Source organism: Aulostomus chinensis, chromosome 9 (assembly GCF_037954235.1).
Source record: "Aulostomus chinensis isolate RoL2024-O1b breed Wild chromosome 9, RoL_Achi_v1.0, whole genome shotgun sequence".
NCBI classification, from domain to species: Eukaryota; Metazoa; Chordata; class Actinopteri; order Syngnathiformes; family Aulostomidae; genus Aulostomus; species Aulostomus chinensis.
In genome coordinates, this window is record NC_141328.1 from 20,018,375 (window position 1) to 20,042,589 (window position 24,215).

At 40.4% G+C, this 24,215-nt stretch overlaps 4 protein-coding genes across 4 annotated transcripts; 1 reads left to right on the forward strand and 3 right to left on the reverse strand.

Moving 5' to 3' along the window:
• The first annotated feature begins 1,383 nt into the window (after nt 1-1,383).
• tmco4 (transmembrane and coiled-coil domains 4) lies at nt 1,384-9,474 on the forward strand. The gene is made up of 14 exons (XM_086214133.1): nt 1,384-1,504; nt 2,049-2,202; nt 3,045-3,219; nt 3,333-3,360; nt 3,436-3,565; nt 4,274-4,371; nt 4,613-4,756; nt 4,873-4,992; nt 5,311-5,475; nt 6,200-6,336; nt 6,504-6,588; nt 6,768-6,885; nt 7,010-7,127; nt 8,420-9,474. The coding sequence occupies exons 1-14, from the start codon at nt 1,462-1,464 to the stop codon at nt 8,906-8,908; spliced, it is 2,004 nt and encodes a 667-aa protein (XP_086070259.1). The 5' UTR covers nt 1,384-1,461; the 3' UTR covers nt 8,909-9,474.
• A 133-nt stretch (nt 9,475-9,607) lies between these two features.
• htr6 (5-hydroxytryptamine (serotonin) receptor 6) lies at nt 9,608-14,868 on the reverse strand. Its single transcript, XM_086214138.1, has 3 exons — nt 13,891-14,868; nt 12,190-12,324; nt 9,608-9,964 (listed from the first exon to the last, which is right to left on the reverse strand). The coding sequence occupies exons 1-3, from the start codon at nt 14,794-14,796 to the stop codon at nt 9,608-9,610; spliced, it is 1,398 nt and encodes a 465-aa protein (XP_086070264.1). The 5' UTR covers nt 14,797-14,868.
• A 1,484-nt stretch (nt 14,869-16,352) lies between these two features.
• micos10 (mitochondrial contact site and cristae organizing system subunit 10) lies at nt 16,353-19,587 on the reverse strand. The gene is made up of 4 exons (XM_086214140.1): nt 19,307-19,587; nt 18,169-18,216; nt 17,697-17,803; nt 16,353-17,609 (listed from the first exon to the last, which is right to left on the reverse strand). Exons 1-4 carry the CDS (start codon nt 19,377-19,379, stop codon nt 17,601-17,603), a joined length of 237 nt encoding a protein of 78 aa, XP_086070266.1. The 5' UTR covers nt 19,380-19,587; the 3' UTR covers nt 16,353-17,600.
• Nucleotides 19,588-19,696: 109 nt separating this feature from the next.
• sike1 (suppressor of IKBKE 1) lies at nt 19,697-23,357 on the reverse strand. Its single transcript, XM_086214139.1, has 5 exons — nt 22,955-23,357; nt 22,477-22,582; nt 22,234-22,376; nt 22,033-22,146; nt 19,697-20,547 (listed from the first exon to the last, which is right to left on the reverse strand). Exons 1-5 carry the CDS (start codon nt 23,111-23,113, stop codon nt 20,407-20,409), a joined length of 663 nt encoding a protein of 220 aa, XP_086070265.1. The 5' UTR covers nt 23,114-23,357; the 3' UTR covers nt 19,697-20,406.
• Between the last annotated feature and the right edge of the window lie 858 nt (nt 23,358-24,215).

Genomic DNA, 24,215 nt, shown 5'->3' on the forward strand with positions numbered 1-24,215 from the left:
TTTTTTCTTTTTTTTCTTTTTTTCTTCGCCAAACATTAATTTCTCGTGTCAGGTTGAAGATTCCGTCTTAACTAAAGCGGCTAAAAATCAACAAGCTCTCTCGTGTGAATGAAAGCAGTACTGTAGATAACAGTTGAGGAGGAAATTCTGAAAATGTATCTGGCAAGTCGTGTATAATGTCCTTCAACTCACTTGGGATGTGGCCCAGTCTTAGAGAACTGAGGATCTATTCTTTTCAAATTCTCTTCAATACAATATTTTAGCGTAACAACACTGTACTGTCAGTACTGTATTGTACTTTGCTAAACAGTACTAGATCACCACAGAATCTTGTACTCATTCCACATTCATTGGCCCTGGACCATTACAATGTATTTTTTTCTCCTTGTGCATGTGACCTTGACAAGTTTCATATTAATTTATCAAGGGGACAAAGTTGTTTTGTGTTGCGTCCTCAGCCACTGGCAACACAGAATCAAATGATTGCAATGTGCCTCTTTGATCATGTCCTTGAGATGAGGGGTTTCCATGAGTGGGAGGTCCCTTGAGCAACAACAAAAGATTCAAATAGGCTTCAGTACCTGGCAAAAAAGTTACAACATAATATATTTTTTCTTTACTTTCTTTTTTTAATTTAGGGAAGGACACATACAGTATGTATACAGGCTTTAAAAGTATCTTTGTGGGTTGAAGCTGCTCTCTGCTGGCCAGCAGTGAAACATACACCTCCTCGTCTTGGTTTTCTGTTTTGGGATTTGATTTGAATGTGACATGAAACAGAAACAATCTCTTCCTTTATGAAAAGACAGAAAAAAATTTCTTTAGTCATTCAATGATGAATAAACACAGTCTGTAGTCAGTCAAGGATGACACAAATGCACACAGAAAGGGCAAATTTAAATCCATAATTTATCGATTAGATTTGTTTTTAATCTTTTATTTAAATGTATATTTAAGAGGAACATTTGAAAAAAAAAGATTTTATTACCGTTATGTCATTAATGTATTTGACGGTATTAAGTATCTCGTCAGTCGCCCTGTCCAAAGTGTACACGGAAGTTACGTCACTCCAAAAAATTGCAAACTAATGATTCCTTCAGGACAGTCGTACATTAAAACATTTCTCACCATTATTGTAGCTGAATAACTCGGAGTTGCATCCTTATTTCAGAGCAAGTTTGTGGCTCATAACATGACATACAAATAAGAGTTTCTAACTGATAAGTTCTCTTATCACCAAATAATCATAATATTTTTGTCAAACATTCCAACAGTAAACAAATAAGGAGAATTGAAACCTAAAATTAAAATTCTATATTAAAAAAAAATGCCTCGGCCGCATTTGTTGGTTAAATTTAACCTTTACTTGTTCGGGTTCGTGAGGAATTGTAAGATGTCGGAGCTCAGGCCCAACACGTGAAGGCATCAAAAGTTCAGTCTGTTACAGTTGTGACAGCTTTAATGGAGAGAAAGCAAAGCTTTCCGGACAACAATTTTGCCCCAGGTATGTAATGTAATTAACTTTATCAACTTACAGCAGTAGAGGGAGTTAAGAAGCCGACAAACTCATGGAAAGTTCAAACGGAACCGTTATTCAGCAAACGAGTCAACAGGCTGCAACCATCTGTCCCTTGTTAGCAGCTAGCATGAGGTCTCCTGTGTTGTTCAAAGTTCCACCGGTGGTATTTTCATAATAGCTTGAATTAACTCATAAGTAGATCAGATTTTCACAACCTGTTTGTAAATTCAAGTCAGAAAATCAGCAAGGCAAAGTACACAGTTGAGGTTATTAATATTCTTGCATACATCACAAAACTACACCGTAAAACTGAGACATTCTAATATTACATTAGCCATAAGTCATATTATAGATTTTTGGCAACAAGAAAATGACTTCATATTGATAATCAGAGTCTTTTGGTAAATTCGGCATGCATCTACATTCAAAACTAAAATCACAATGTCACCCAGAGATTTGTTTTATGAGGTATTTGAGTCCTCACACTGGTTTGGGTTAATTATTCAACTTTGTCCATTTATCACTTTAGACCCAGGGGGGGCCGAGCCAACATGCGATGTCCCTTGTGACCGGAGCCCGGAGGAGGACACGATCAGCAGACAGCTGAGCGAACAAGGCCGCTTTGCTTATGCTGCTCTGTGTGGAGTCTCTCTTGGGCAGCTGTTTGCTGGACCTGGAGACAGGTACATCCATGGAGGCCCCAGAAATAATAATGTAATCGTTGTCATGAAAAGTGCATGGCCTTTTATTGGAGATCTAAAAACTTTGGCATCCTAAACCTACTCCTGCTTATCAACCGAGGTGACATACACACAGTAGATGGACATATATACCACTTATTTTTATTGGAAAGCCATCGTAACCCCTCATCATGATGTAATATATTCAAATACTATTTAGCTAATAAACATTGAAATGAAATATGAAAAACAATGCCCTATAAATTTGGGTCCAGCAAAGTGATCGATGATTATTTTTTCATAATTTGGTCAGTCAGCAGAGTGACACTGTGCAGGGTTTCAGTTTGGCACAAGTGAAGTGAGAAAACTACTTTCTACTACTTTCTACTTTCCACCTCTGTCTATTAAACTCCATATGGGGCGTGGCAGGATGAACCACTTAGGATGAGTTTTAAAGGAGTTCACAGTTGTTCAACTTTTCAGATGACAGGGAGATAACAGAGAAGTCTTTTGTCAGATCTAAACATGCCAGAGCAGCTGTTAGCTTCTATGCTGCTCAGCTCTGGAACTGACAGCCGATGATATCAAAGGTTCCAAATCTAGACCTAAAAACCCTTCTGGTCCCAGATGCTTTTTGTCCGCTTTGTCCCTTTCATTTTAAATGTTTGCAATTGTTTATTTTTCACATTTTTCTTCTTTTTTTATCATTTGTATATCGCTTTGAATCGCCTGTCTGTATGAAATGTGGTATGTAGATAAACAAGTAATTGGCGCGTGTGTGTGTGTGTGTGTGTGTGTGTGTGTGTGTATGTGTGTGTGTGTGTGTGTGTGTGTGTGTGTGTCAGTGTGTTCAGGGAGCAGTATCTGCAGGATTTGGTCCGCTGGCTCAACCTGGATGAGTCAGTGATGCCCGTCATGGGGGCTTTCCTGTCAGGCCTGGGCTTTGAGGGCTCCGACACCTTCCTCTCAATTCTACAGGCTGAACCACTGCTGGATGCAGGTGCCACCGCCCTTATACAAGTGGGTAGTCCGAGAAATCACTTAACAAATATGCACGATGAAGAAGAAATATATAAGAACCGAAGCAACAGGACAAAAGACTCACCTAACCTGCTTCATGCCTCATGTTACAGGACCTGGTTTCTTTCTCTGTCAAGGATGGTAAGAATCCTACCACAATTGTGTTAACTTTATATAGGCCTGCCACTTTCAATGGTGTCATGTTGTGATACCCAGGCCAGTACGATGCCAGAGCGAGGGTCCTCATCCGCCATGTCAGCTGCCTGCTGCGGGTGTCTCTGCAGCAGTTGGAGCAGTTTGAGGAAACCCTGGGGGAGAGGCTGAGAGAAGGAGGGGAGGAGAGCGAGTAAGTTATGAACTGACGAAGACATATGGTATTTTTGGTGCTGATATCAACATTAGTGATCATCATCAGCCCATCTACCCCATGTATCTATTTCAACTGTTGTTGCACAGATGAATTGGAAGCAGAACATTTTACTGTGGAACAATAAATTACTTTTCTTTTATCCAAAATGGCAACAGCGCAACAGTGGAGCACAGCAACGGAGCACAGCAGTGGAGCACAGTGCGCTCTACTGGACAAATGATGCATGGACATCATTTGTGAACTAAACCAAGCCACTTTTGACTGCACTAAGATAGTGATGACATCAGCTAAGATCTGCTCATATTTACTAACGACTGATCACTAATCAACAATACATGATTATTACCACTATTACTATTATTGTTTATCCCATCCATGCATCTTCAACTGCTTATCTGGGTTCAGGTAGCAGAGGTAGCAGCTTGTTTATTTCATTGTTGTTTTTTTTAATTTGTAGTAGCACTAGTAGTATTTATCAATCAAATCAATGACACTAATATTGGCTTATTCATAGCTAATGTCTGTTGATATCAGCTTATCCATAAATCTGCCCGGCTGTTACACAAGTGGCTTGTTTTGGCTGAGATACACAAGAGAAGTCATGTGACATTTAAATTTTTAGCATCATGACTGTGTTGGCTACTGCAGCTAATGCTGACGACTGCTCTCACTCTCTTCCCTCAGAGAGGAATCCTCTCGGCGGCTGAAGAGAGAAAGAGGACGAAAGTTACGCCGCTACCTGCTCATTGGACTAGCCACTGTGGGTGGAGGAACAGTGATTGGTGAGTAGTCCCACTTCGTGCATCACATTTGAAAGTATCTGAAGTGCACAGGTAAAATGGTTTTATTAGTTCATCATCTGAGTTAATCATCTGATCAATAAATCCCAGTCTCGACAATGCAGAAATGTCGCACCATGCCATTACCTTATTTTCTCATATCTCTTGAATGCTGCAGCTCACAGATGTTGGCACATGGATTAACATCTGTGATGCTAACGTTCATCTCTATGGCTTTTGCCAGGTGTGACAGGTGGGCTGGCAGCCCCCTTTGTGGCAGCGGGGGCCGGTGCTGTGCTGGGAGCTGGAGGGGCTGCTGCCCTGGGCTCAGCCACGGGCATTGCAATCATGGCCTCCCTGTTTGGAGCAGCAGGGGCTGGATTGACAGGTGGGAAGAGAGAAATTAACACTAATAAACTAGAAAAATAAATATTCATTTCACATCTTTTTGTTGTTGTTGTTGTGTCTCCCCCATTCTTCTCATGTCACATATCACCTGACCAGGTTATAAAATGAATAAGTGTGTTGGGGCCATAGAGGAGTTTGAATTCTTGCCACTGAGCTCTGGGAAGCATCTTCACCTGACCATTGCAGTGACGGGTTGGCTTTGCAGTGGGAAATACAGTCAGTATTTATCTTTGTAAATTGTATCAAACTATATCTCGTCTATCAAATCACAAATATGATCTTTTGTTGAATTCAATATCCTGGCTCATATCTCTCATATTGGCTTGTATAATAGACAAAATCAGCAACCGGTAATTTTCTAAAACTGTACCAGTGGAGTGTTCCCCTGCAGAGAGACCAGCTTTGCCTTTACATAAAGCAGTGCTGCTTCTCTTCCCCTGCTGACACACACACTCAAGCTCAGTACCTACTTTATTTACAAGTGGTGCTTAGTCACTTCCTCAACTACACAAAAACTCTGCTTCTGTTTTCCAGGTTCATTCCAGGCGCCTTGGTGCAGCCTGGGTGATTGCGGGGAACAGTACTGCCTAGTGTGGGAGTCTCGTTTCCTCAGGGACCTGGGCTCCGCCATGGCGTCGCTGTTGGACGGACTGGTCAGCATGGTGGCTCAGGAAGCCCTCAAGTATACTGTGCTCTCAGGTAGGAGGAGGGTCAGGCGGAGGTATCTGTCACTGATAACAAGCTTCAGGACTGTTTGTTCTCAGGGTGACAAATTATCTGCTCTGGATGTGGGATGTAAAAAGTCTCTGCTATTGTTATGCAAAAAAAAAAACCCATCTTCTGGTGATTGCCTAGAAAGGTGCGCAGTCCAGCCCATGCTGCAGGCGGTCTCATGTCCAATTTCAAGAAAATAATAACAGGTTCAAGTAGAGGGTTACACCCCCCCCCCCCCAAAAAAAAACCAACTGACAAACGCAGCATGTGTGTATGTGAGAGGGACAGAGTTTATGTCTTTAACATTCAGAATAATGTTTCTTTAGTTCGCCTCTTCTTCCACCAGTGGGCGGGGCCAGCCCTGACAGAGGGCTCAGTCTGTCACGTCTCCTGCAGTCTGTACTTCTTCACTGTTGACAGTAATACCCACAAAATGTAACGGCAGTATCATACATGTATAACTCACCACATTGGAAGCCTGAGAGGAATGAGACTTTTGGCAGTTTCAAGTGTTGCTGTTGTGGTGAAATTATGTGTTTTAGAGCGAGACTTGAGAACATTTTATTCGGGGGAAAAAAATGGTTTTTTTTGAAGTTGGATGGGGTGGGATGGCTTTTCTAACAGGTCACACAGGTGCCGGTCTTTTCAACCTCGCTACACATCCTTGTTTTATGTCTGCCTTTTTGTTACGGTATTCATCGCTGTCCAGGTATCGTGACGGCCCTGACGTGGCCGGCGTCTTTACTTGCTGCAGCCAGCGTCATCGACCACCCCTGGTGCGTTTGTCTGAACCGCTCAGCTGAGGTGGGAAAACACCTGGCTCAAGTTTTGAGAAGCAGACAACAGGTAGCATACAACTTCACGTACTGTCACATACAACAGTGTCATGACTTACAGAACATTAAAAAATCCCTTTACAATGGAGAATATAATTGGAATAGCAAAGAAATTGCATTTATCTTTTCTCAGTCAACGTTGGGACGATGAAGTGTCCTTTTTTTCTGTGTTTGAAGGGGAAGCGTCCTGTAAGTCTTATAGGCTTCAGTCTCGGGGCCAGAGTTATCTACTTCTGTCTACAGGAGCTTGCCAATGACCAGGGTAGGAGCTCCTTTTGTTTTCCTTTTTAAAATTTATAATGCTGAAGGGTTCTCTTGCACTATTAAAGGTCTTGAATTTGAGTAGCATTTTTGGAGTAATTTAGTAGTAATTTAGTTAGTGTGATTTACTTATTTTCTAGGATGAAATTGATTTTGATCTGTTTTGTTGCAATTGCTTAGGCAGTGAAGGAGTAGTGGAGGATGTGGTCCTCCTGGGGGCACCTGTGGATGGTTCTGAGAAGGCCTGGGAGAGAATGACCAGGGTAGTGGCTGGAAAAATAGTCAATGGTTACTGCAGGTAAACTGTTTTCAGTACGTCCACAGTTATTGTATATTTTTAGCTCAGCGCTTTGGCTGTGGTATGTTCAGATTTGTGACTGCATGGATTGATGGTTGACTTTTTGAACTGTCCTCCTGTCAAGAGGGGACTGGCTCCTGGGGTTCTTGTACCGAAGTTCAGCTGCACAACTGTCTGTTGCTGGGTTACAGCCAATCAACATTCAGGATCGGCGCATAATCAATGTGGATCTCTCCTCGGTGGTGAGTCAAAGCTTATGTTGAAATTACAGAAATTTCAGGTAGTTGGGTTTTTGGTTCAAGGTCACTATGACTGCACCAAACACATTTTTGTCCATAATTCTATAAATCACACACTTATTATGTGATGCAAATGTGTAATATTTTGAATTGATAATAGTCATTTTTCAGTTCCATGTTAGTAAAACCTTGAGGGAATAATGATAAGATGGAAGTCTTCACCACAAACAGCACATGAAGAGTCTGGATAAACACGGCTGTAAATGAAGCAGTCTAATGGAAATTATTTGGTTTTTTTATTCAATAGCACATATAAAAAGAACATCAACAACATATGAATAATAAAATATGCAACGGAGGTCAAATAATAAAGCTAAATGGCTTCTCAAGAGAGCTGTTCTACTGATCTGTAAGGGCTGTCGGGCAACGTTTCCACATACAGACACCTGGAATCTGTAAGTCCATGAATACATTTTGTGCCTGTTCATTTAGCATGGAAGCCTCCGCGATCTCCTTCTGTTCATTGTCTGTTATTTGTCCAAAGTACAATGAAAAAGTTATAACTATTGCAGCGGATTCTGGATAAAATGTGTATAGTATGCTAGCAAACAAGCAAACAGGCTACAGGTGAGCTAAATATAAGGCTTTTGCTGTCTCTGCAGCTACATATGTTTAAGTATTCCATCAATACTCCATGCATGCAAATGTAGAAAAACGTCTCACCCCAGGCTTATCAGTGGACGTTCCTATCGCCTGGTTGGGCCTCACTTTTTAAAGTACCCACATCTGTGTGTGGAAACGAGGCATTCAAAAAAAATCTGGTACACTGGTCCTTATTATTGTTATTTGTAAGTATTGATAAGTACAGTTTTGAATTGTTTGCAAGGAGTGGAATTCTCGTAATGAAACAAAAAAATATGAATGTAACTGGATGGATTATTTTTCTGGTGCATTGTTATTAGATATAGAATTTAATCTGTATTTTAAAAACAGAGTCGTAAGATGCAGCAGTGAGACACAAATAAGGCCACCTGCTGGTTTCAGGTCCAGTTCACAGCACTGCCTGTCTTACATCAACGTCATTTATTCATTGTACTTGGGTTGTACCAGGTTAAGTACAAGTTAACCAACCCCCCCAAGAAACTTTAAAACAATACTCGACACATCTGAACACACCATATAGAACAAACCATTTATGAGGAAACTTTTTGTTAAAATGAATAAACAGTGATTCAGAAAAAGATTTGAATTCTTTTTCATGTTGGTGGCATTAAAGCCATATTTGTGCTTGCCAGGTTAAGGGTCACTTGGACTATATGCGTCAAATGGACACCATCTTGGTGGCAGTAGGATTTCCCACCAAAGAAGTCCCAGGAACTTTTGCACTATCTCAGTCTGTAACAATCACAGAGGGAACTGTTGACACCCCCGACCCTAACAAGCAACAGGCGAATGAGACACAAACGCCAGCCGAGGAAACTGCAAGTCCAGACGAAAGAGAATTGGCGGGGACGAGCGACGGTTGGGATATCCCCGATATCTCTGACCTACTGGACTCTCTGAACGATACGGAGTCAGAACTTGAAGTCAGGGATTACGTTCCTCCTACCTCTGAGAAGAATGTCTCAAATCATGAAACAGCATGTGATTCCAATCCCCAGTGTGACAATAAACAAGATGGTAACCCAGATAATGAACATACATCGTGGAGCTGGGATGATACACACTGGACTACAGAGCACATGGACAAAGGGGGCCAAACTTGTAAAGAGCATGTTACATGACCGGCTGCTTCCTTGTTAATTCTTGCCTTCTTAAGTTTGTTTGTTCTTGTTGTGTTTTTGTCAGAATCTTAGTTTTGTCTGAGAAAATACAAATTCCATTCCCAACACACTGGCATGTGAAAAAACAAAACAGATGAAGAGTCGGCACACGCATATGGCAGCTTCAAGTGAAAAGTCCCTAAATTAACTGCCTCCTTTAACCACTAACAGTGTTTCAGACAAATGTATTAATTTAAATGTAAAAGTATGACTGAAGTACATATTTTATAAACTGGAAATAAAATAATATTTGCTAAACTCTCCGTGAGCTCACATAACTGCGATTATACTCATGTTTTGCAGGTTTTACAGGATGCTGCTTCTGTTTTTTTTTTCATCCCCTTGTGCGGTTGCTATGGATATTATCACAGTAATTCCATTTCCATAAGACTGGCAGCAGTTCAATGAATGTGTCATTCTTCTTTAAGGCCATTCTTTTTTTCTCTCTCTCTCTCTTCTGCAAATGTGAAGAATAATTTCACTGTATGTGCTGAAATTATGAAACTGAATTCAAAATCAAATTAATATTAAAGTCATCATATACAATTATTTTTAAATCTAACTCTTGCTTTTCTGGGTTGTATTTGTTTAATTCAATTTCTGTGTCTACATGGTGAGTAAACATTTGTTTCAATCAGTCACTTTTCCACCTTAAGCAGGTCAGTCCAGCGTTTCCACCTGATTGGGCAGAAGCAGTGGCAGCTCGATTCCAGCGTGCTCAGCATCCAACAGGTTGACGGCATCGGTGGCAGTGGCAAGGGGGTGTGTGGGGTCAGAAGCCACGGGAGAGGGGGGGTTACTGGCAATGTTAGGATCCCCTGAGTTGCGGAGAGAGAGGGAGAGCGCTGGTGAGGGTCGCCGAGGTGACCGTGAAGAGCAACAGGGCAGGAGCTTCCCCAGCGCTCGTTTGAAGTCTCTCATGAACAGTGGGTAAATGATTGGGTTCATGGTGCTGTTGCAGTAGCCTAGCCAGGTGATGGCGTCAAAGAGGGCGAGGGGGACGCACTCGCATACCGCCTGGGTGAAGACAGTGAGACGAATCACAACAATTAAAGCATCAGAAGTTCAATAATGGTGCTATTTGTACTTTAAACAAACTAATACAGGCCCGCCCCCTCCTCAGCATAGCATCTCAAGAGGTGATAGTGAGTCACTGTTGCACCACTCGAGCCAGATATGGTAGCAATACTGCCATATTGCAATGGGAGAAGAACAGAAATGACTGTACTCAAAGAAAATGTGTTAGTCAATAAACATAATAACAGGGAAGCAGAGTTGTAAATTGAACTTGACAGTCAAACTCACCCTGAGGAAGTATCCTCGTTTCTCATGATAAGGAGGGACCCATTTAATTTAGAGCATTCAAATGTACAGGTACCCTATTAAGTATCACTTTCAAGTGAATATTCAGAGCATGCTGGTTTTGAATACTTTAGGACAGCATTCGCAGTCAACAGCCACAGAATGTGCTTGTTTCAATTATAATGCCAGCTAGGGCTAGAAAGCTAGCTAATAGATGCCTAATCAATGTCAGTTCCAGTCCATAGTACCATATTTACCCCCAGTAACTTTTCTAAACATTTATGACCCCCCCCCCCCCCAAAAAAATATATATTTTGATTCATTTTTTGGAGAGTTTAGTCAGCCATCTTTGTTTATAGCTACATAGATACAAAAGATTTTTTTCACAGGAGCCAGTTTTGTCTAAGCCAGGTAAATGCAGGTGTGGTTAATAACATCAATGAGGGCCCTGCTCCATTTAAGTGGGTCAGGACCTTGATGGTATTGGACATAAATTCAGAGGAATGGCTGTGGAGTTCAGTTCAATTTTTACATGTTGCGACCTCTCAAAATGGCTGTTGTGAAAGTAAAAGTACAATGGAGTAATGTTATTGTAAACCTACATTTTTGTTTTTTCTTTGTCATCCATGTGTTTGAAGAGATGTGGTTGAATTTCATGTTCTGGTATAATTTGCCAAGAAATGCAGCAATGCACTAAAAACAGCATAGAGTGATGGACATATATTAATATACATATTTGCTGAGTTATTGCTCATTTTCTATTATTGTTATCAAAGTTATTAACAAATTAATTTACAGTGTAGCATCTCATTCATTAATATCTAAAAAGTTTTTTTTTAATTCAGATAAAGCAAACCCAATTTTTTGTTTTGTTTTGTTTGCTTTCATTTATTCACATATCTGTGTACAATTGATTTACCTTCCCCGTGTCCTCTGATTCTCTATGGTATTGACGAGCAGTAACTGAGTTTTGAAATTCCCCCCCAAAAAAAGACAACAACCCTAATTTACTCTCAAACTGTCCATGACTTGCTTCCTCATAAAACATCTCATTTTCTTTGAATACACAATGCAGATACACGTGCATGTAAGCGTTAACAACAGTCATCTGGAACGTAGAAGCACTAGGTTCAGAGAGGAACACTGAAGGAGGAGACAGCTGTTAGAGGAGAGCTTCCAATACTATCAAGATGAGACGGGGAGGTGGTGGGAATAGGACAGAAAGGAGGGGTGCATTTCACACACCACATTGAGTGTGAAAAGAAAGGAGAGTGCAGGCACAGTCAAGTCTCTGCTCTCGATGTGATGCCGAGGAAAAGCGAGAGGGCACAGATGGGAAATCAAAATGACTGGAGCATCGAAAAGCTTGAAAAACAGTGTCAAGTGTCATTACCAATTTAGATTAAGATGTTTTTGACGTTTGTTTACTCTGGCCAAGGTTTTTCACTGGCTTCTCGGTTTGTTCGTGAAGTATCTAGGGTCTATACTCAGTCCAACCAAATCAAAATCAACAAGTGAAGAAGAGTAAATAAATAAATGGTGATTTGGTGTGTTGTTTTCTTGGTACTGGAATGAGTCAGCCACACTCAGTGGAAATGCCAATCTATTTCTTCACTGGATAGCTTGGTGAGGCTGTGACGCCAAGGCTGGCCAATACAAAAATAGGTCGGTTTCCAAGTGGGTTTTTTTCTTTCTTCTGCATGTATTTCACACTGTTATAGCACCTAGAACTTGTGTAAATTTGTGAAAAACCTAACAGAACCACCTCTGAATCTGGGGGGATAAATGAAAAGAGAGCAGTTATGAGATGAACAGCTTTTATCATGGTGAGGAAAATGTTTGATTCTGTTCTGCCGAACCCTACCACCTCACATCCCCTTAACTTATTCCACTTCCTGTCTTTAGCTGTAATTGAGTCTGTGTCCAGGACCTGTACTGACCTGAGCCATGTTTGTAATGAAAAAGGGTAACCAGGCGCTGAAGAAGAGTCCCAGGAGAACCCCCAGCGTCAGACTGGCTTTCAGTGCCCTGCGACCCTGCCTGTGAGCCAGACGCCGCTCACTGTTCACCGATGGCTGCGAACACAGACAACAGTTTTTTTTTTAATGTAAATTTTACATGTTAATACGGGAAAGATGGCGTTAAGGTCGAAGCAACACTTCTTGAAGCAAAAGTATTTTGCCTTTCAAGTTCACACAAATGGATGTCTTGAGCTCCCAACTTTTTTCACTTCTTTGTAACCCCAGAGTGCACAGAGTGCAGAAAGATATATATATATATATATATATATATATATATATACACACATATACATATACATACACACACACACACACACACATATATATATATATACACACACACACAGAGGTTGCCACTTCCTTTATCGTGGAGACACAGAGAAGCTAGGATAATGAATGAAATCAGGGGATTCCACTCTCTTCAGATCAATATCTCTTCAGATCAATATCACTCTTCAGATCAATATCTCTTCAGATCAATATCACTCTTCAGATCAATATCTCTCTTCTCAGCTTGGAAAGACAGTTTATTTCCTGTAATTCCCATAATTCAGATAAAATTATTCAATACAAATATTTTTAATATCTTCATCTTTCTTCATGTATTTTTATGTATGTTGATGCATTGCAAATTGCTTCGTGTCTCAGTGTTGCTGTCTGAGTAAACATTCACTGCCTCATGGAAAATAATCTAATAAACTGCTTATCGGCCAAATTGATGTGCAAATCACTTAAACTAGACTATGACACGTGGTGGCAGAGCATCTGAAACAAATTCATGATTTCTGGAGAGATTTTACACCTCCTACTTACACCTGCTCATTTCTTATTCTGCATGTTTGGCTTACGATGAGGTTAATTACATTTTAATTAATCATTACTTGTCAGTGAAAAAGGCTCTGGCTCAGGCTGTATATAGTATAAGTACTGTGTGTGTACATATATATATATATATACTGTATGTATATATACTGTGTATATATATACATGTATATACATATGTATAAATGTAAACTGAAGCTAATCTTGACTGACAGCTAATAATAACAAAAATGTAAGTTCACAAACTCTCAAGCGGATCATCTGGTATAATCCACATCTTTTTTTAATCCATAAGTATGCTCAGTAATCCACAAACACTTTCATTTGAGCTACAAACAAATATATGTATCATATTCATATGTATGTATGTATATAGATGTGTGTATATATATATATATATATATATATATATATATATATATATATATATATATATATATATATATATATATATATATATATATACATATATAATACATTATTTGAGTGAAGAATTGCTGAAAGACCACACCTGCCATGAGTGAGTGGCAGGTACAGGTATTAGAAAGGATGTCAACCTTTGGTGGATATCTTTGCGCTGATGCTCATGTCATCTACTCTTTCAGCTGCTGCCCTTGAAGGGCTTCTCCAATGTTGGTGCCTATCTACAATGTTGGTATCACTGTGGATTTCTAACAGATCTCTTGCCAGAACATTGCCCTCCAAGTTTCACATTGTGGTTGGGAGACCTGCGTGATTGGTACTAAAATGTATCTGCCCTGACACTCTTTGTTTTACAGTTTCGCTTCTCTTTCTTACCGGTACATTTTGTGATGCAGGAGGCTCCTGGTGACTGCAATCATCTCCGTCCTGCTGAGCTTGTCCTGCTGCACCCCCGGGTGAAGGAGGCCTGGACGGTTCCCCAAGAGAGGGATGTGGGTGTGGTGGATGACTTAGAGCTGCTACCCTCTTCGCCTGCCTACGGGCTGCCAGAAGAATCCGGCAATAGGTGAAGCAAATGGCGCTGGAGGGCAAAAAGAACGTGAGGACAGATGCCACCAGAGCAAAGGGCAAGGTGACCTGCAGGCGACACTGGAAGGACAAGCCTCCAGATTTTGAGAGCTGAAAGTAGGATGCTAGGTGCTGAGTGTCCCAGTTGGAGCTGAAGTTGTTAGTGCTGGCTCCAGGAGCTGATGAGTTTCCACTCCCGTGACCTAAACTGTGCCATTTCATCTCAATAGGCAGGAAGGAAGCCAGCGCTGCCAAGCCCCAAGCAGCACCTACCAGCAGCAAGGCCCGAGGTGGGGTCATCTTCTGCTTGTAGCGCAGTGGTGAGATGATGAAGAGGTAACGGTCCAGGCTGATTACACATAGATTGAGAATGGACGCGCTGCAGCACATGACGTCAAAGCAAAGCCAGACCGGGCAAAAGGCGGGCCACAGCACCCAGGCCCCACAGAGCACATTGAGCATGGCAGGGGGCATGACCACCAGGGCCACCATGAGGTCAGACAGGAACAGGGACACCAAGAAACAGTTAGAGGTGCAACGCAAAGAGCGATGGGCGAACACCAAAGCAATGAGCAACATGTTTCCACAGACAGTTATGAGGATGATGACAGTCAGCATGAAGGCCAACAACCACGGACCGCTGCCGGTGATGTTCCAGGCGCTGGCGGTGGAGGAGCTGCCATTGTTGCCTCCAGTCTGGTGAGACTCAGCCATCTTGGTAATAACCAGCGCCAGAGGTTCTTCGTCAGTTAGCACGAAATGTCTCCAACCAGTTAGCCTGAGTAGTCAAAGTTCCCACTTCAGCGAAGAACCACTGGGGTCTTGAGTTGATGAGCCATCCAACTGTCCCCCTGTCAAGGTGAACTGGACTGTGCTCCAGTGGTAAATATCTCTCTCAGGGGGGAATCCATCCTGGTGTCCCGGTCTTACTTCCACAACCACCAGTACGATGATGAAAATGACCAACACAGTTCTTCTCATCCCTCCATTCTGACCAGCATGTCCCTGCCTCATCTGCTGCTAAGAGCTAGAATGAGCCATTCGACGGCTGCCTGAGGGTTTCCAAGCAGCATGTCACAGTGATGACAGACACTGGAGGAGGAGGAGGGCACACAAAGAGATATGCCTCGCCTGGGCAAATGAGAGTAGATTCAATGAGAGAAAGTGAAGATGAAGACAACAACAAGGACCAATTGTCAGAATTATACCTCACCTCACAGAAGTGGCGTTGCTCAGCTCCCGTAAATCCTTTGCTCAGCTGGAGCTGTGCTGCTTTTTGCGAGCTCTATTATTCTGGGAGACAAGGAAGGAGAGTAGAAACCAACACAAATAATCTGAAGTGGTGTACAGGTATCATGTTCCTTGTAACGCTGCGTTTATATCCCTCGCTCCTGGTAATCCCTGTGTCGGCCACTCCAGCGCGCCTCCCGACCAGAGCGCACAGCTTCTGAGAAGGAGTGTGTCAAAGCATTGAGCTGTTAATGCATAACCATGCACAATCACAGCCGAGAAATGCTAATTCTGCATCATAGGAACTGGTGTGGGTGGTCTTCATCCATGTTTGGCCAGGAGCTTTTAACCGCTGAGGTACAACTTTTGTGGCTGTTCTGTGATGCATTCATCTAACTACTTGATCCTTAGACAATTTTATTGTCTATATGTGCATAATTACTGACAGTTTTTAAGATTATTTTTGTATTTTTGAAGTTGTTGATTCCTCAAAACACAATTTTTTTTAGATTTTTGGCACGAGTTAATGATGTTTAATACTGGATCACTCTTAATTCATAAAGACTAAATTGAAAAACTCTGTTAGATTCACCATGACTCAGTGTTATTTAATATTTAAAGATCCCAAGTTTTGAAAAATACTGTCATTTTTGTGTGCAGAATTACAACCATAGTTACACTAAAATCCTTAAAATGAAACCAACTCTTCTCCCTCATTAAAAACTCCACATTACATGAATAGACAAATATTTTCATTTCACCTTTAATTCACCCAATATAAGATGTCTCCTATTTCTGTGTGCAACAGAGGCTTCACAGATCCCCATTATAGCTGCGAATGCTGAATTTTGGACCAGATTCAGCCTCTAAAATATTTGTGAAGTTTTAAAACTGTCCTTTGAAAAACAGACTTTTCACTGAGCACCAAGATAATAATTGTCAAATGTTATTTTTTTAACCATGAAGCTCCAATATTCAAATGTGCGGTCAAGCAATAAAAACACGCTTTTGACTGAAGGGGGACTTTAATTATAGCTAAGATCTGAATGTTCAGTCCAGAGGCCACAGATGGTTCATCAACAGTAACTTAAAGAGTTAAAATTCCTGAAACATTTCTCAGTGAGTCATAAAGATTCAGTCTGACATTATTCTAAATCAAAACAACGAGAGAACATGGCAGTGGGGAGTCGTTAGAGAAACATTTGAACGTGACATAAGGAAAACAGCAGCATTCGTGGACAAAATCCTTCAGTGTTTCGATCGTCTGGTCAAACACTGAACACAATGTGCAAAACTCCCCCTCAGAACTGACACCCAGTGATACGCTGCTGTCATCCGTCACATTCGATCGCCTGCTGCCAACCCCCGTGACCCTGTCTCACCCACCACCTAATGGGACAGCACTTCTTTTTCACCCAGACACATTTGAGAAATCACTCCTACTCATGTTCAGAAATAAACTGAAAACACATCTTCCCAGAGCCGCATTACCACTTAACTCCTATTGCTCCTGCAAGTACTGATATTACGTCGGGACCGTCTTTTCTATTAGCCATAATTGAATTGTGATGAATTTAGCTACTTCTTTTGTCTTGTTTTTGAAGGATGATTTCACACGTTTTTCATCCATGATAAATAAAGATGCACCAATTGTGAAATTCTGGGCCGATGATCAGTGATCGGATATTCTTTTCTTGTCTTTAGTCAACCTTTTGTATTGAGAAAACACACACACACAAAAAAAATTAGCAAAAAATAAGTCATATAATTGAAGTCTTTTATCCCTTTTATTGTCGAGCCCTGCAGTGGCCATGGAGAAAAAAAAAGATATAAATATTTGTAAGTTTTACACCTTGTTCCCTTGATGCAGTTATTTTATATTTTAGTGAATTTTTTTACTCGTGGCCTCAGAATAAATTTTTGGGGGTTTTTTCTCCCTATGGCCACTCCTGGGGTCCCTACTTTATTTCATTATCTTTGTGGAGCACTTCAGTACATTTCTGAAAAAACTCCTGCTTTTAGTCAACAAGGCAAATATCGGCCCATAAATTGGTACGTCCATTCTCATAAAACAAAAATAAAATAAACATTTTAAATCAGCATGAGCATTTTATTAAATAAACAGAGACTGCCCTGACATTCAAATCATACAATCATAATAGGGAAAGCTCTTCCAACCAGGGGACAAAAAAGTGGCGTTGTAGAGCAGTGCAAATGATGACTCTCTCACAATTAAAACAAAAATATTCAAAATAATTAAAAAGACAGAGTCCCTCGTTGACTTGCAGTTATTCCTCCTGTTGAAGAGAATGGAAATGATTGACACAGGTTTGCTACAGTGAGTAATAAATAAGGAATGAATGCTGTTGTTTTATTGAACTAACTTTGCTTTTTCTATGCAGCAGATAATGTGACCTGAGGTCATTCTGACAGTTGGCATAGGCCATGCCAAGTCCCGCTCCTGAGCACAGAGTGATTGGCCACGTGTGCCCTGCAAATGAAGCAGACACTTTATCTCTTCTCATGCACAAAGTCACAACACAACAGAAATGCTGGCGAAACCATTTTTATATTCTAATCTGTTTTCTTTATTTGGCTTTTGGGGGAGGATAGGTGTTACAACAAGAACAGCGAATACGCACAATGAAAATGTTACATTCAAGAATGGCAAAACAAATTGCTCCTGAAATATTATTTTTTTTAAAGAGTGCTTTTTAGCTGTTGGCAGAAGCTGACAGCCACTTGTACATGCTGCAGCGCATCAGTCCTACATACTCTGCTGCTCTTATCAAGGAGAGTGAGCTAAATTTAAAGTTCAATACGCACTACAGCAGCATAGTCACTGAAAATACTTACGCTTGAAGAACAGAACAGAAAATACAATCCCTAATCCCAGTCCTGTGCCTGGAAAAAAGGAAAGAAAAAACCCCAGTAAGAATAAAACAACAATATAGTGTGCTTGTATACAGATGTTGGTTAATTTCCATTTATTGCATGTATATTGTTTGCTTTTTGTCTTACTTTTCCGCAGACTTTCCTTTACACAGAATGTTTATCATCGTTAGCAGTAGCAATTTGTAGTTCCTCTTATTTATTTATAATGCAATAACAATAAAATTCGTGAAATTGCATTCACTTTATCTCCATCATTTTCTCTGAAACTGTTTGAAAATTCATTGATATATTTAATTGTTGAATTGAACGCATTTTGTTGTTATTGTTTTTAAAACACAACTTTCCATGAAGTACAAGGGGCCATGCACTGTCCTCTTTTGAGTCCAGCGGCTGACGTGCTCTAACCAAACTCCATTCAAAAATCTGGCAATTTTGTAGTAAGGGTTACACGGCCGTGACGTAAATTACGATGATAATCAAACTCTTTTTTTCTGCTGTGTTAGTAGAGTCCAACGGAAAATAAACACTGGTTATTCAAGAGTAAACCATTATTTCGATTAATTGTAAACACTGGACTACTAAGCTCCAAGCTGCAATAACCATTCATTCAAACAAAGAAGATCATTTCATCATATAACGCAAGTGTTTTTATTTTTCGAATGTATGCCGAATTCAGGAAAGGATCCTTCTTTCTCTTAACAACTGGGATTTAATTCCTATACCGCGATATAGGTTTCCAATGGAAAGAAACTGTTAAATCAACGATTTCAGAACGATGATTCGTAACGGTTATTTCTAAAACCTCATTTAATGTCAAGAAAGCCACTGGTTACAAGTGATTATAGAAAACAACTCCCAATGGTTGCATGTTATTACGAAATAGTAGGAGGGGGAAATGAAGACAAATTTCACACCCTAATAAATGTCTGACTGGTCATTGGGTTGTCCTTTATCAACCCCTCAGGCTATTAGCTTGTTAGCCTCCTTAACACTCAATGACAGACGTCTACGGCAATTATAATATTTAAAAAACGCTTATTTTGTCCAGATTCTGTGATACTGCAGTACCATAACACGCAGAATACTTTGAGATATTTACCGACTTTAACTGCTCCGTCTGCTAGACATCGATCCCACTTTTTCCCCAGCTCCTTCTCAGACATGTTGGACATTAGCTTGATGCTAGAAATGTCAAAGCCAAGTGATGCGTTCAGGCGATGTCGGAAATTTGAATTTACTTGATTTTAACTTGGACGAACAGCTAAATTGCAAGACAGCTAAGCAGTTTCTGGGTCATTATATTCCAAATTCTACAAATGGTCGCTTAAGATAAAATATAAACAAACCAAATCATTAATCAGCCGAGACTTTGCTTACGTGGCCCCACATAAACATGGCGAATTTAAGTGACTCGATATCGCCATCGTGTGATAAGTAGTAGAACTTCTATACCTTTTCAGTGACTGACAAATTCGCCAATGTTATTTGAAAATTTATTTTAAAATTTCACAATAAATCTCAATTTGACACAAACCACTACATTTTCATAGTGTCTTTACAGTATGTTTACCATGACATTTATTTCCTGAGATGACAAAATACAATTTATGACAACAAAACAGTGCCCGAACATTTGATCTCCATTACACGAAACAAATGACATATTTATTGAAATTGTTCAGCAAACATTAAAGATGTGCTGTTATCTGGGACACTTTGAGTACTTGGCATCCACATGTAAAGTCTACAAAACAGAATAAAAGTCGTGAACATTGAAGTCATGTTATATGTGAATTCTAACAAACAAACAAAACCTATTTTATACAACATAGTCACATTTCCACCATGACTCCTTAGTAGGCTTAAACAGCCGTAAGTGATCTTGTTGATTATCAAGTTTTTCCTCTTAAAATGGTGTAACCTATGACTTTGCTACTTAATGGACTTCTACTGAAGAAGTGGATCGTCAGTGTGTGAACAGCAAAGGGACACCAAAGAGGTAGAGACTGTGTTCTTACAGAGTAAAGCTATCTTTGGCCAGAAACAAAAACATCCCCTTTGCCTTTACGCTGTGTGTCTGAAATAGCTCGTATGTGATAACCTCATCAGAAACAGGTGAACAAAGTCAGGACGACCACCACCTTTACTCCTCTTCCTGAAAGACTTGGCTTAAACCCGAGGTCCCACATGGGGGTCTGATTATTCATTGGACCCTGGATGAGGGGTCTGTTCTTGTGCTACCGCTGCTGCTGCTACTGCTGGCTGGTCTGTTTCTTCTCTAGCGGTCTTCACAGAGCCCTTGCTGATGGCCAGGAGGTCTCGCAGTTCCTTGTTCTCAATCTGAGAATCACAGCATCAACAAAAAAAAGAGGAAAACATAGCATGATATCTACACATTAGAAATAAGCTAAAATATATAAAAAAATAAAGCCCTAAAATAAGCAGGCTTTGAAACTGTTCTGCATCCTGTGTAAGTTTGCAAACTCTGGGGTCACTGTGTGTGTGTGTGTGTGTGTGTGTGTGTGTGTGTGTGTGTGTGTACAAACTGCAGACCTCTGAACACAATGACACCGTCTCTACAGTCGTAACACATGACCAGAGTTCCTACACATTTTACAAGGTCCAGTTCAATCACTTCAAAAGTGCACATTCAAGTTTATCTAACACCTTAATGCTGTGGTAAATTATATATTCACATGCACTGACTTGATAACATTAAATTAGTGTGTAATATAAATTAATGGCATTATCTGTGTGTGTGTGTATATAGATAGATAGATAGAGAGATACATACACACACACACACACATACATACTATTCCTTATTTTCTCCTGCTTTTTTCTTTTCTTCTACAACACTAATTTCTCTCTCCTTCTCCTTTTGTTTGTGAAGTAGACCTGCCATCATGTCATCATGTCACTTCCTTTACCTTATCAATTTTCAAGTCACAACTGTTTGATGGCAATTAAAAGGAAGCTATAATACCATTTATTACAAATGTGCATCATCTATTTAAAAACTAAAAATCCCCACCTTGGCCCTGCGGCAAAAGCCAACCTTTCAACCACATAGTGATTTGTTATAAATGGAATAACATTACAATTTCACCACATTCAAAGTCAAGTATTTTTAAGGATTTCCAGTACCTGTACAAATACTGAGTGACTTATTACAAGAAAAAAAATTGACATCAGCTTTAATTGGCAGAGGTTAATTTAGCATAGATAACCAATACCAAGCTTTACAATCTTTGCCTAGCAGCAATTTATTTGTTGGTGTTCCAGAGGAATGTGAAAAAAACCTCTGAATGTTCCAGTCTTAACACGATAACATCAAATATGAAGGCATCTGTTGATATTGTGTGTGGATAATTTAGAGATTACATCCAAATATCACTGAGCCCAGACCCTAAAGAGAATCATTGCGACATCATCTGCTACCAAACACCAGACAGCCAATGAGATGGTTGCCTTTTGTGATTTCATGCCTTTAGTGTGTGTTTAGTCTTTCCCATCATCAAAACTTCTCACATTAATATATAAATGCTCCTGACACAGCTCAGATATGTAGACATGTTTGCTTACTAGCCGATGTTTCCACCGCTTAACCGTCTTATGCTCAGTATTTCCTGCAACTGACCACAGAGTAGACACAGTGCTTCCTGTTTACACCAGCAGGCACATGCTCAGTGTATGTGAACAGTCATGTGACATGAGGTTTCAGGCTTAGACACGAATGCTTTCTTATATTGTGTATAAACAGAAGCTGTTTTAGCTTCATATCCCCAATATTTAATAAAACCTCATGGGTGCAGATGTACCTACCTCAAGCTGGGCGAGCCTCTCTCGGACGGAGCAGTAATGCTGATCGTCCACTTGTACGGCTCTTCTCATCACCTGGCCCATCTCACATATCCGCTCCAGCTGGCTCTGCACTTCCTGCACGCAAAATAGCCACATAAATATCTATCTATCACAGCATAATTGCATAGCAAAAGAATAGTAAGCATTCTAAAGCTACTGTACTTTGGCGTGGTCCTCATGGAGGCTGAGGACAGGTTTAGTGTCCAGCTCCTTCTTGGCCATCATCAACTGGAGCATCTGCTTGCGGTAGCGACCCATGATCAACTCCAGTGCATACTGGTGTTCTTCCAAAGACAACCATAGTTCTGTAGAGAAGAAACAACACACATAAAACTACTGACCACACTTTTAACAAAAAAAACAACAGTGAATGGAGTTTTTTCTTCTTTTTTATTTCAAAGAAACCTTTATTCTCCTGCTGAAGTTCCTTGATTTGTGTGTTTTCCTGAGTCAGAAGGACGTGAGGCTTGTATTTGGTCATCTCCTGAACCTCTGAAAGATCTTCTGTTTGCTGAAGTGAATGAGAGGGACATGGCAAAGAACCTTCACTATGGATTTAGGTCACATGCAACTTCATACAAAAGGGCATATCAGCATATTATGTCAAACAGTTCTGAAATGAACGCCCCACTTCAAAAGTGACAGAAACATGCGACAACAGATGGTCATGGTGCAAAGATGCATAAAAAAATCATAAAATCTATAAAAAGGTAAACTGCACAGACAAAGCAATACACATGAAACATATTAAATAAATACACAGACCGAAAAGTGTTAAGAAGAGTGAGGTAAATGGGAGGTGAACCGAAACCACAAGAGGTACTTTGGTTCATTTATGTTCCTGCGCTTTCATGGAGATTCATACACAGGCGCTAGTCCGTACCTTGTCAGGAAGGGCATTTCCCACCTCCTTCATGCTCTGGACTCTCTGACTGAGGACCCCGGACTGCTCTATCAGGCCCTCGGCGGCCGTGTCGTGCTCCTTCAATCTCTCGAGAAGCGTCCGAGCATCGCCCAATACTTTTTCTAAAGTGCAGGCCATTTACTGGAGGCTGGCAACTCTACGTGATGTCAACAAGCTACTACACAACCTCGCACTGTTAGCTAACGTTAGCCGAGGCAGTCTCAGCCGATTCAACTCCGATGCCCTGTGTGTAAATCGTGCTAACTATATACTGTTGCTACAAATAGTAAGTCGTACATCTAAATACAGAACAACTAGTCTGTTTTGTTGTCAAGTCCGCCGTTTCCGGGTGAAGTGCAATGATTACGTCACTACCGCTCATTTTCTTTTATTTCTGATTAACGGCCGTTAACTAACATACGGGCGCACTACTCCCACCGACTGGACTGGAGTGTTAAAAAAAGTAAAATTGTTAGGGGGACAAAACCCTAAAATTCACCCTACAATCCTTGTTTTCGTTTGTTTGGCATTTCATTCCAAACGTTTTTTTTTTATTCTTTCGAAAGTACTCAAAAATAAGTTTCAAGACTTCATAAAATACATTTTTCAAAGCTGCATAACTTCTTTGAGCTTCCAAAATGCAGAAAAAGCCATGTCTATTCAGCTTGAAGCTAACAGTGCCCAAAGGTCACCAAGTTCAACAACAGCAAACTGTACCGTCACATCTATTTACAAAATCTCAAGCACATTACCAGGTATAACTGATGTCCTTTTTATCCAGCGGGATGTTCAGTGCTCCTGAAACATATTAATTTGAGTTAAAACAATATGACTAGAACCCTTTTGATTTCAATCACTGGACTAGAGTGCAACCAGCTGGGACATTCAGTTGAACCAATTTGCTTAGGCTCATTCCTGCTGGTTCATACTGGAGTTGCTGTTAGTTTATCTTTAGCTTATGTCAAAGCATTTGTTGTAAAAAAAAAAAAAAAAAAAAAAGCAATTTGAACAAATACAGGTGTAAGTATCAAAATGTGTAATCATCTCATCTGACACACAAATCAAACACTATGTTCACACACTTACTTTTCTCCTCACCTCCTTGGCTCATTCTGAACTGGGACATCAGCATGGCAATTATTTAGGGTTTAAATATTAAGATGAAATACATACGTATGTGTGTCAAGTCATAAATAACAGCTTGAATTTGGGATAAGATGAGTTTTTCTCACTTCGTCTC